The sequence below is a fragment of the Ruditapes philippinarum genome, unplaced genomic scaffold (genome assembly GCF_026571515.1).
Source record: "Ruditapes philippinarum isolate M1 unplaced genomic scaffold, ASM2657151v2 ctg2783_1_1_1_1, whole genome shotgun sequence".
Classification (NCBI taxonomy): domain Eukaryota; kingdom Metazoa; phylum Mollusca; class Bivalvia; order Venerida; family Veneridae; genus Ruditapes; species Ruditapes philippinarum.
The window spans coordinates 231018-244335 of NW_026862036.1; the positions used below are offsets into that span (position 1 = coordinate 231018).

General features: G+C 30.7%; 1 protein-coding gene and 1 long non-coding RNA gene across 2 annotated transcripts; one reads left to right on the forward strand and one right to left on the reverse strand.

Moving 5' to 3' along the window:
* The first annotated feature begins 1162 nt into the window (after nucleotides 1–1162).
* LOC132717730 (uncharacterized) lies at nucleotides 1163–7077 on the forward strand. The gene is given in 5 exon segments (XM_060701285.1): nucleotides 1163–1213; nucleotides 6388–6609; nucleotides 6611–6802; nucleotides 6804–6926; nucleotides 6928–7077. Coding segments are annotated over 5 exon segments (738 nt in total).
* Nucleotides 7078–9304: 2227 nt separating this feature from the next.
* LOC132717731 (uncharacterized) lies at nucleotides 9305–10532 on the reverse strand. Its single transcript, XR_009623985.1, has 3 exons — nucleotides 10404–10532; nucleotides 9801–9884; nucleotides 9305–9416 (listed from the first exon to the last, which is right to left on the reverse strand). It is a non-coding gene; the product is annotated as an uncharacterized LOC132717731 (long non-coding RNA).
* Nucleotides 10533–13318: the final 2786 nt, after the last annotated feature.

Below are 13318 nucleotides of genomic sequence, written 5' to 3' on the forward strand. Positions count from 1 at the left end.
ATTTAATTAGTTTTGGTATTTAGGCCTTCCATTATAGACCAATTTACTTAAAGCATGCCTGAATGATATTAAGTCGATAACAGATGAAATGGAAGCCAGTATCAATCGATGTCAGCTCTAACAACAACCATTATTTGTTTGCTTAAATAATACAAATACAAAAAGTGTTACACTTGCTGACACACATGTGTTTATGGGAAATCTTGCTGATCAGGTTAAATTTAATCAGATACAAATGATTGATGTTCATACATGCATTAAACTTAATCCAATTAGTAAAAAAATACTATGAAAAACAACACAGTTGCAAGACGGTAAACGATTGATGTTGTAGTGTAAATTAAGTGCATGCTTCTTTGATATTTAATACTTTAATACAAAATGAAATCTTAAATTGATAGCGTTTTATTTATGTTGTATATTGTATTCACAAAATGCATCATTCTTCCCTTCCTCTCTTTTCATGACTTGTTTGCACAGTTCGATCCTTTATACTGACCTTGACGAAACAATATAAGAAGTATTGAGTGATTGCCTTCTGAAATCACTGCTCCTCTGTTAATCTTCATATCCTCATCTAATCACACAGTTTTATACTTTTGATGGTCATAGTTAAAGGAACTCCACTTAAGTCTAAACACGTTTTTAAACTTAAACAAAGATCATTTGGATTTGGGAAAGTTAAAACAGAAATAAATGAAAATGATAATAACTGATACACACAGAATTGAAATGAAAAACGTTTTTGTTTGGCTATTCGTAGATTAATTTGAGCTAAAATCGTTTAAAACCTTCTTTTATGTCTTTCAGAAAAGGTGGTCTGAGAGACTGATCTACAATTTTGCAAAGAAGTTATTGTTCCAGGCCTACATGAATTAGTTAATAAATCTTAAAAATACTATAGTCCCATCATGTTTTAAAAAAATTCCAATTGAACTGAAATTCTCGGTATCAAAACTGGCAAACTTCACAGATGTTTCCACTCATTTCACTATCAAATTTTGAATTAATTTAATGCTTTTAATGATATTTGCATTGATTTGAAAAAAAACGCCTTTGCACTATTCAAAATAATATGCCAAGAGTTTAAAAAGAATATTTTCCCCAATTTAGAAATTTTTCGACGCAAAATTTCCCAAACTGGGCAAGGTACTTTTCCAAAATGGCTAGGAAAAGGCGTGAAGTCCTTTCACGAGAGTGCAATATCCAGACGGTATTAATAATCAATAATTATTATTTGATTATTAAATCAAACTATAGTTTCATATATTAAATATATTTGTCTTGTATGGCTACAAAAGAAAAGACATAAAAAAATGTAAAAACATTACAGACAAACACTATAAATCCAATAAAAATGTATTTCTAGGTAATAAAAAGTCTATGGTGACATTTTATTTCATTTAGTGGAACCATCAATCGTATCTTTGCTTTATTGTGTTATAGAAACCATTTGCCTGATTGAATTGTCTGTCCCAGAACCTCCTGAGTACCACCATCTTCAGAAATACCATTAACAACAAGACAAGATTATTTACGTCTATGTTTTTTATTTCATTTGACTAACCTCAACTTAGATGTACTTGTTATACTAGCTAGAAATGGTATAACTGTCTAAAATGTACATTCACGATTACATATGCTAAAAAATCACTTACAAGAAAATTACGAAAAGAAGCATTATTTAAGAAATAAAACACACAAAAAGAAAATAAAAAGAAAAACAAAGATGCTTCTATGATGATAGAGTTTTTTGTATTCAAACAATAAAAGTTTTAACAAAGGGAAACAGTATTCCTTTTATGAACATCAATTCATCGACAAACGCGAAGCCTAGTTTTTTTTGTTTATATTTACAAGTTTAAAAAAAGCAACAAGTAATAACAAAAATGACATTAGTCCAAAGCTAATTACTGAAAACGTTCATGGAGGATAACTAAATCTACACATTCTCACAAATCATGGCAGTATAAATAACAAATAAGAATGGTGCTTAATGTCGAGCTTTCAACATACCTCTGTAAATATATCTTATCTCAATTTTGTCTTTTATTTTGTCATAACATGATTTATATTAAGTGATTTATCTAACCTATCAGTCAGATTGTAAAATCACAATAAAAATGTTAAAACCTCATCTTAGTGAGTCAAGAAAATCATAAGAACAGTATCATCATAGTGCAAGCTGATCAAAGTTGAAACAAAACAAGTGTTGCTTTGTTTTTTGTTTTTCTTTTTGTAATTTTTTTTTTTTTGTATAACAACATATTTTTAATTGGCGTTTAATTTACTACACTTTTAGACATTATGCTGGGGAGCAAAATGGTATACATATAAATGCTTATGTTGTTAAGTATAAATCCTAAAATTCTTAGTTTAAATAATGTAATTTATTTAATTATATTTAGAGGCCAATGTTTATTCTTATTGACAACGATATGATATGAAACTTATATAATCATGATATGTTACGAGTCGTTAATATTTGTTCGATGGGTCTAAAAGCAGAATTTTCAACGGTTGAAATGTTACATGTTAAAGCAGCATTCCTCCAGATTCATCCTAATTTCATGAATTGTTTTATTTAAAGTAAATTGGGTGACAATGGAAGAAAAAAAAATATTATTATGATATATATTATATATTCATATATCAGATAAAAATTATTCTAGAACACAATATTAATATTCATCATATTTATATAATCTTCTAAATGACTTTGATTTTATCAACATTTTTTTCCATAAGAACATTTAAATGATAAATTTTTATCTTTTGTAATAATATTTTAATTAATTATGTGTCCATAGTAGACCTATATATATCAGAATTTGCAACAAATTCTGTGTTAGACACGTATTGTGATAAATACTGCAAATTCATTCATTAATTGTAAATAACATGCATAACAATCCCTGTAGTGTTGATATTTTTTTCTTAAAATATTTTACTGATAAACATCCAAAGTGGAAAGATAACCATTATTGTCTTAAAAGTATAAATGAAATATGCATGAATATTTATTAATCGTACAAGCGCTGTATCGGATAGTTTCAAAGATTATATTATGTCTTCATGGTGTATTATAAATTATATGCCAAACTAACAATTATTTTCCACTTGGGCTGTTATCGGAATAGAGTCAGTTATATTTCCATCATTTTAACTATACACTCAGACTCTTAATTAAATAATTAAGTCTCAGACAGTGGAATCGATTTGCGATTTGAATTCGTAAAATTCGGTGTATCATTATCGAACCACTATGATGTATCAGTTAAAAGTTGAAACTTTGAAGAGAATTTAACACGACAAAGCTGAATTGTAGGGTCGGTTAAACTGAGCCTGCCTTTGGACAGCAATGGCAAACAAAGTTTAATTCATCATCTCTTGCGTTTGTAAATATAAGGCAATAAATCATAATGCTGAAATAATTTTCTTTTAGTTTATATCACAAAGCGAAATCAAAATTTAAACAATCATAAAATATTCTAAACGTTTGATGGACTCTTTTTAATGCAGAAAAAATATATTATGTGCTGACCATATCTAAATTTCCATTATCTTCATTGCAATTATAACGAGCTGCATTAGTTTATTTATTAAACTAACAACAAAGTCAGTCCTACAAAATGTTATAATAATTATTTATACACCGGAAATTCATAAAGAAAGTCGAAGAGCAAATGAAATGTCTGTGCAAAATTACTTTTCAGATGTAGTATTGAACTACCCTATTCATGTTTAATGTGCAAACTATTGATAGATCCCTACTCTGACCTTTCATTTGAATAACAATAGGTTTAACCACAAACAGTGACATGTGTTCTTTTGTTAACAAATATTTGGTAGTGAATTTTTGTTATTGTGTCCACTAATCTAATAATTAGAATTAGACATTTGATAGTAAGTCTCAGCAATTATAATAATCAGGTTTTTTTTCTTTTTTTTATGATAACGGTAGATGATCGTTATTTACTGTTTATATATTAGCGATTTTAATAAGAAAAATACAATCAAATCAACTGAATGTAATAGGTTCAATTTGGAATAATTTTTAATATATGCTCTAGATGCGGTCTACACAGAAACCATGTTTAGATGTGTCAAGTAATATATCAATAGTTTTATTTACAGTAAATACGAACTGTACAAGTTGCCGCTCATTGACAGCGAATGATATATATAATTTTACATAAAAAAATAAAGATTAACAAGGCAAAGGCAACGTTCACAGGATGCAGCCCCCCGACACACCCAAATAGGACACCCAGAAAGCACCAAACCGAGACCTTAAACCGAGTGTGCAATAATAACTGCCTTAAGGAATAGGCATATTAAAGAACTTCAAAATAACATACAAACCCACTTACCTGAAGAAAATACGTACGACCGTAGTAAATATTCATGACTCGATAGCCATTTCTTAAGTTTACAACCGATGTTCTCACTTGAATCAAGTGTGCAATGACTTTAAGTCCTGCCTCTTGATACAATGCAACCAAAGATACTGCGCAGCCAATGGAAGCTTTATGTACATGCTCGCAAAGCAAACCGAGCAAAACAGAATATTAATGTAATAGATAGGAAACAAAATAGCTTTTTATGATAAACGTTTGTTAAGATAATTAGGAAAATATTATTTGGTAACAATAAAATTATAAAATATTGCTTAAAGATCCGGGTAACACAATTTATTTATGTTTTATTTCATTAATGTGATGCTCAAATTAAGATTTGTCAATATTGTAAGTTTTCAATAAGCATTATTTATAAAAGATATTACCCAATTTAACATTTCATGGAAATAAAGGGAGGTAATTAAAAAATTTATTTCTATAAATTTTCTTAGTCAATTTTTTCCAATAAGAAATGAATGCATGTAATTTATTGGTTAAGTATAATGTTGCACAAATATTTGCAGTACACATTTTACATATTCTTCGATGTTTAAAAAATTGTTTTATTTTTGGCATAGTTATATACATATATAATTTTTTTGCAAGTGTGGTATATACACAGTAACAATATCAGTCACAAAAACATTACAGGATCTTTAAATTGTAAATGTACATAAATGATATTACATATTCAATATATTGTGATAATATGTTATATGAATGCAGTTTTTTTTTTGTTTGTTTTGTGTCATTTTACGCCTTTTTCCAACAGTATTTCAGTCATATAGGGGGGTAGTTTTCCTAACCATCGTTCCTGGAGAGTTACACCAGTACTTGACTACCTTCCTCCGCACTATACTACCAAAGCATCTCCCGGGGCGTCCTTGGGCGCTTGTTCCACGGATTTAATCGAGTGAGTCGTCACACGTAACTAGTGTCGAAATGCCCTAACACCTGAAACAGGAAACAGTATCACGGACAGGTAAAGTAAACAAATGGCAAGAGGCGTTAAGTGTGAAAATATACAGTTTTGGCCAAAGATTATATGAATTCCTTATGAAAATAATATTGCGCAGAACGTAGTTATTCATTTCGCTAGGACACATGCATTACATTGAACTTATTTTCTTTTGCAAAACCTAATTTAACATATATTCGCGATATTTTTTTATGAGGCTTAATTAGTAAATATACATGTAGGGGCCTACATTAAACACGATTCTGTAATGTTTCATTTATTAAATGGTACATCATTTTTCAGTTGTTTCTACTGCAAAATCAATTAGAATCACACAGATTTCATTCATTCTGGACACAAACAAGCATGTTTACAAAACTAAGATATGTTTACGTCTACAGTACTGCAGTGACGTTGAATCTAACAAATACACTCATTACTTATGTGTAAACATGGAAATACTAATTTGGCTGGTTATTATATTTTCATTTGTAAATTGTTTTGAATGAAACCAACACCTGCATTTTATTACTTTTTTTCAGGTTAATGATTTGAGAAATGGATTGCTAGTATGTTAGCAACTTACCAGTGCCTTGAAGACCTATTTGAGAATGATAATGCACCATTTAGTTCTGACATTATCCCATTGGCTTGTTGTGCTGGACTGTTTGCTGAAAAAACAGAACGACAAAAGTCACTACATTTTTGGACTGTGTAAATCAAATGTCTAGTGCTGAGTTTAGCCGTCATTTTCGTGTTAGTGTGCATGTATTCCAGCATATTGTTGACAAACTGACCCCAAATTTGATCAAAGAATTTCATGGAGGCTATCAACCGGTTTCTGTTGAGACATAGATTTTGGTATTTTTGTGGTATGTTGCTAATCAAAAACAGTCAAAGAGAAAATAGCTTTTGCTATTTGGACTGAGTGAATGGAGTGTGTTAATACAATTATTCACAGTGAAGCCCAGTGCATTTGTGATAAAGTGATTTGTTACATAAAAATGGCTAATGCTCAGAGGGAAGTAGGAAATTTCTAATTCATTTTATGATTCATGTGGCATTGATAACATAGTGGGTGTAATAGATGGCACTCATATACCTATTGTGAATTGTCCTGGTGGTGAAAATGATTATATTAACAGGAAAGGATTTCCATCGGTACAGTTGCAGTTGGTTGTTGATGACAATTTAATGATAATGGATGCGTATGTTGGATGGCCAGGAAGCACACACGATGCTAGAGTTTTAAAGAAACTCTGCATTCTTCAATAATGCAGAAACTGGAAGAGTAATATCTACCAGAAAATTCATCATTGGGGATGGAGCATATCCACTGAAGAACTGGCTAATTACTCCATACCGTGACAATGGTCACTTAAGAATCAATCAAAGGAGATTTAATCGTGCCTTATCGTCTGCTAGACAATGTGTTGAGAGAGCTAATGCACTTTTTAAAGGGCAGATTCAGACGTTTGCAGAAATTGTATTGTCATAACATTGAAGATATTTGTAAAGTAGTTCTAGCAGCTTGTGTCTTACACAATTTATGTATTTTATGTGAAGATGAAAATTGAACAGTTCATTGACATGAATCAAGCTCAGGATGTCAACAACTATCCCAACATATTTGCAAACAATGCAGACGGCTGTACAAATTCGGGATACCATAGCAAATACTTTGTAAGATTTGATGATGCAGCATACTTTTTTGTTTAAAATAAATGACATTATTGAGGGTCAAAAAACATATTTTCATTTTCCATGGCAACAGTCGTTGAAAATTCTCTGTCATCTTTTGTTATTAATAGTTTCCATGTGTATTTTGTCGTTTAAGCATTATACCAACATGAGTATTTCTAAAGTCACACAATGCATTGTGTAAGATTGTTTCATTTTCTATATAGTATCACTGTATATGGCCAGCATATATGAAATTATTCATGATATTCCTTTTATCATTTTTCTGCCAGTAAAAAGTTTTAAAAATATAATGGCTTGTTTTTCTGTTTGTATGAATAATTTCTTGGCATTAAAATAGATGTTGCAAGTCACAAACTCAAATTTCATCCAAAGCTCATAGTATGATTGGTGATACATATCTATATGGAGCAATAAGTATTTGTATAATTTACATGTAAACATCAAAAAAAATTAATGCAACAAAACTATAACTTTAACTTCAATTTTATTACACTGTTTGTGTAGAAAGCCAAGTTCCAACATAAAACTCAATAAATAAATACAAAATAATTCTTACTAAATAATGAGATCATTAACATAATTCTTACTGAATAATGAGATCATTAACATAATTCTTACTGAATAATGAGATCATTAACATAATTCTTACTGAATAATGATGCCATTTACACAATCAAAATATCACAATAATTATCAATAAATCACAACAATAACACATATAACTAAGTACTTCAAATGTGTATGTGGCATAATGATGACTACAAAATATGACTAATTGGAAATAACAAAATCTTCATGACAATAATGAATATAACTCTCTAACAATTTCTCCAAATATGTACATGGCATAATGATGAGTACAAAATAAGACCTGTTTTAAATAACAAAATCTTCATGACAATTTTTGCCAAGTGCTATTGCCTTTTCAACAATAATGAATATAACTCTAACAATTTCTCCAAATGTGTACATAGCATAATGATGAGTACCAAATATGACTAGTTGGAAATAACAAAATCTTCATGACAATTTTGACAAGTGCTATTGCCTTTCAATCCTAAGAAATAAAACAGCTTATGGTAAATATAACTATTTATGAACAGTGAAATATAAACAAAAATGTATTAAATTGATAAACCTCTTATCCAACTATTTTTGAGAAAAGAAAACAAATGATGGGGCACATAATAAGGTCCTCATTGTCACTAAAATTATCTTTCTATGGAAGACAAATAATATTACTTTTTGGCCAAAATGTCCAACAAACTGATCAAATCTTTTAAGCTTTTCAGCATTCTGTTCTTTTACAAACATTTCATGCTCCTCTTGCATCTGCTTTTGGGCATCCTGGTAAGATGTAAGAAAGCTAACCATTCTATCAACACCAGTTTCTTTTTTCTTTATTTTTTCTGCCTGGTGTTTTTGGTTTCTTTTCTGGTGGTTCCCCACTGTCAGTTGTATCTTCTATTTCACTGGCGAAAACTTCTGCATTTGACCTTCACCCAGCATCTGTACATTGAAGATTAGATAATGCACTTGTAGTGGAACCACTATTTGATAGTAAAAACTTGGTCTGGTACTTGGCTTATTTCCATAGAGTTGATTAAAGTCATCAAAAAACTTACAAGTTTTCTTGTCTGAGCCAGTTTTGGGGTTGTGGTCGACAAACAGCCCGATAGTCTCTCTTTAGAACTTCCATATTTTGTTGCTACATTGGGTTTCCCCCCAGTGAAAAATGTGGCCCTTTTCTTTCAAAACTGCTGAAATTTCATCCCACAAAGTTGAGTGAGTCTTCTGCATGTGGGGAATTTTACATCATTTTTTTCAATACGCATTAAAACAATAGCTGGGGTAGCTTTGAGGTTCCATCTTACCTCTGCAAAAGACATTATACAGAAAATTTACCATTTTTAATAACTTAACAAGGCTGTGGATGTTCAGGGATATTGCATGGGGATTATCATTGGAAATTTGGACAGTAACCATTAGATTTCATATTTTTAATTGATTATTTTGATGTTAAGAAGCCATCTTTTTTTCTTACTTTTCCTTTTTCAAAAGTGTTAATGCCATTTACTAAAACATACATGTAAAACATTGTATATTCGTGTTTAACATAATTATTTCATGCACATCTTTCCAGTCAGTTGGAAATTATTAAAAAAGTATTTATTCATTATGCCAGCCATATATTAGCTTATTTTGAGATTTACCAGGAAGGTTGTAATACAGTATACAATACCTCCTTTGTTATCATCTTTCATTATTTCTTCAGATTTACATGAATTGTCTTCAGCTTTATTTTCTTCTGATCCTTGGAGGCACCTTTGAAAAATTTTCACGGAAAGTTGCATCTGAAAACAAATTATCTGAAACAGTTGGTATAACAGAATACTTGATCATACTAATGATTTGGGTTTTACCAGTAATAATTTTACATGTTCATTATCCTGCCCAGAGCTGACCTGTTGATGAATATAAACAAACACATTAACTTAGTAGCTAAGTTATTCTTTAGGATATCTTAATTAAAGACTATAAATTTTTTAAAAAAAAGAGAGTGAGAAACTGGAGTTTGTGATGGTATGTAGAGAAACTGGTCTTGCAGATAAACTTGGTTTTTATGTAAATTTGGAATCCTAGGTATGCTTGTTACTACTTTTGACTTGAAGGTTACATACATCAATTCATACATGTATAATTATGTCATAAATTTAAGATAATAATATATATCATACCATTCTGTAATTGTTTAGCCATATCACTTATCAACCAAAAGTAAAGTCTGGCCACCTCCACTTGATTCCAACTGTACTTAGACTCTGAAAAGAAGAAGTCAAACATTTATCTGTGTTACATGTCTTTTACCAAGTCTGAAAAATGATAAAAAACTTAAAGCTTTTAAGGAGATCCAATATTTATCAAAAACAACTAAACAATGTTGATGAATAATTACAATAAAACTGTCTACATCTTTATGATAATGTGCTATAACAGTTATAACTGATACATGAAAAGCGTTTCAATTACTGTTGGCAATGGCATGAAAAATTCATGCAAATACAAAAGCAGGGAATGTAGACTTAATTTCACAAACTAATACTTCACCATTGTGTTTAAAAAGTTTTTCATATTTCAAAGTCTTGAATTAAAAATAATTATGATGAATAAATATTTCAATATTAGTATATGCATATACTAATATATATACTAATAACCAAATTCAATAATATCCTCACAATAATAAAAAATACTGGCAGCCACATTATAACATCAAAGATGTTGACTATTACTTGATGCAGATATAATATTTAGATAACTTTATTTTCTCATTTATTTACCTATTATCATCAGCCATTTTTGCTTGCGCAAGGTGTGCACAAAAATTTCTTTTACTTCGCCAGTAAGAATAAGCTCTAGCTCAAACACTTCACACTGAGGATGAAAGGCTAAATGACAATGGCAACAGCGCAGATTACAACCTGAAAATAGTTTCTCTTACATTATCGTAACTTCTTAAGCCAAAGTACAATACAATAATATATATCCAAATAAATTTTAATGTGTGGCAACTGGATCAAGTCAACATGGATTTGAATTAGAGAATAAATATACTATACTAACTATATCAAAAACCTCTTCCACTGGTAACAACACTACCAAAAACCAGATATGTTTTTGGAAGTGCTTTCAAACTGTAAGTTTATATTGTAATACAAAATGCTATATGATTCTATTTTCTATCGCAATGAAATAGATCTTGCACTGAGAGTTGTTCCTTTTAAATTGTTAAGCAGTTATACATTTCTAAAATCCAGCCGGCACATTTTAATTCATGCCACATTATATAAATTGTCATGCCATACTAAAATGATCTTTAACATATTATTACATAATCAAGCAATATCAACATGTTTTAATAAGAACCTGTAATCTGTATCCACAAAAACAATCGTTTTCTTACTGTCTTCTTGTTTTGATAAGCTTTGATAATTAGCTGAAGAAGGGCAATGGTGGCAAAGGTAACAAGTCCAGCGTCCATCTATATTAGACATCTGAAAGAAAAAAGTTAATATGTTAAAGTATTGGACATAGTATACCACAAGGGGTAAAAAAGTAACTAGACAACTCACCTCTCAAAAAAACCCTAAAAAACTGAAGACAACTCACCCCCTTAAATTGGTAAAACAGTTCACCCCTCAAATTTTTTGAGAGGAATGACTGAAATCCAAAAGATTTCAATTATTTATTAATAAAATATTTTTCTAGACTAGCACATTTATGTAACATATAAATAGATCTAACAAGATTTACATTTAATATGTACATGTCATTTAAAAAACACTTTGGTCCACCATTATTTTGGCGCAAGGAATCCCACCTCGTGAGCTTGAACAAAACTATTACACGTGTACAAAAACAAGTAAAATACGAGAATTATGTGGGCAGAATAATAAAGTGTAACATAAAAAATATATTAATATTATATTGTTTTGAATTGACTAATGCCATGAAATTATTTTGACAGTTACGAAGAAGTTGAGTACGAAACGCCCTTAGCCAACCACATGTACTATCAATGACGTTAGACACACTGTATGTAATCTATATTCACGGTTATCAGTTTATACTGTTGTAATTCGTTAATTTACAACATTTTTTTAACGTCTTAAGAGAGATTTTACGCTATGAATTATGTTAACATTTGTCTTACTTTCAATTTCCGCCATTTTGTTCTGGAGTAATTCCCGGTCCTCCCGGTTAGTAGGTAGTGTGAAATTTTGACCCGGGAACAATGTTCTCGGACAGTGTTCGCGTCGTTTAGAGCGACTTCACCGCGAGCCGGACAAAGAAGAACAAAAAAGAACGGCACGCCCAAGGACGCCCCCGGGGGTCGGAAAACCCCCGCCAGAGAGGTAATGGTTAAAAAAATCATTCGAAATCTAAACCCCCTCGACCACCCGGGGGCGGTTAAAAATTTCTCTTGAAGTTTGTAAAAGGTCCCCGTGTTACTTTGGAAAAGGGCCCCCGAAAAAAGGGGGATTTACGATAAATGATAAATTTTTTGTAAATGAAGTTAAAATTTAAAAGGGATGGCACGTCCACTTTAAACTGTAAAATTTCATAAAAACTTTCAGTGGGCGTTCCCCGGAACAATTTGAAAATTTACCCAAAAAACCCTTTTTTTATGATTGATGTTTTCGCCCGGGGTTTTGCTACCCGTCTTTTACTATTATCACAAAAAAAAAAAACAGCTTTCCCCCATTTCATCCTAGATTATTTGAAGTAATGAACGCTGTCATTTGTCTCCGGTACACAATTTATGTCTCTATCTATCGTGCATTTAGACATCATTTTGTTACTTGAAACACAAAAGAAAGTATTCCAATCGTCTATTATCTACATGTTTAAAAAAACTACTTCTCTTATCTAAGGGGCGGGGCGTGGCTACGGAGTGTCACGAATATTTACAGCACTGGTACGTATTTTCTACAAGTAAGTGGTTTTGTATGTCATTTTGAATTTTTTTGATATGCCAATTCCTTAATATAAAATAACATATTCAACCACTTACCTGAAGAAAATACGTGCGTTTGTTGTAAAAATTCCGTAGCCCTATTGTCAAGTTTGGAATAAAAATTTCTTGAATGAACCAAGTGTGCAACCATTTTACGTTCTGACCCTTACTTATCTAAATTTACATATTACGTAAGGCCTCGACATTAGCAGTGGTCCGTTGTTACAAGTCCTCCTGATTTTGGCAATGACCACCTAATCCGTCAGACCACTTGAATTTTCTCGATGGAACAAGGCTCATCGCAAAAAAAATACTTATCTTATCTAATTTTGCATATTACGATAAACGTGTATTGAAGCGTTGATAACATTCAGTTATGTCAATACCATATACTAAGTTTAAATATTTTGTTCATCAGAAGTTGTATATTTTAAATATTGCCCTTATAATTGGAAACAACAGTTTCGATACTTCACATTGCAAATAACAAACGAAACTTAGTGCATCAGACAGTCACTATGGATACATTCAATTTCTATGACAATAATTTTAGTGCATATTTTCCATTTTCATATGTTGTTGTCTCCAATGCGTCAATTTGACTAGATCTGTGTTTACAGTATTGTAAATATATTTGCTACATATGAAATGAGAATTAATCGTGAATCAGAAATAGAAGATAAATAATAGCTTTCAAATTTTGCAACAATAAGTATTTACTGTGGTTATCCTTAATGC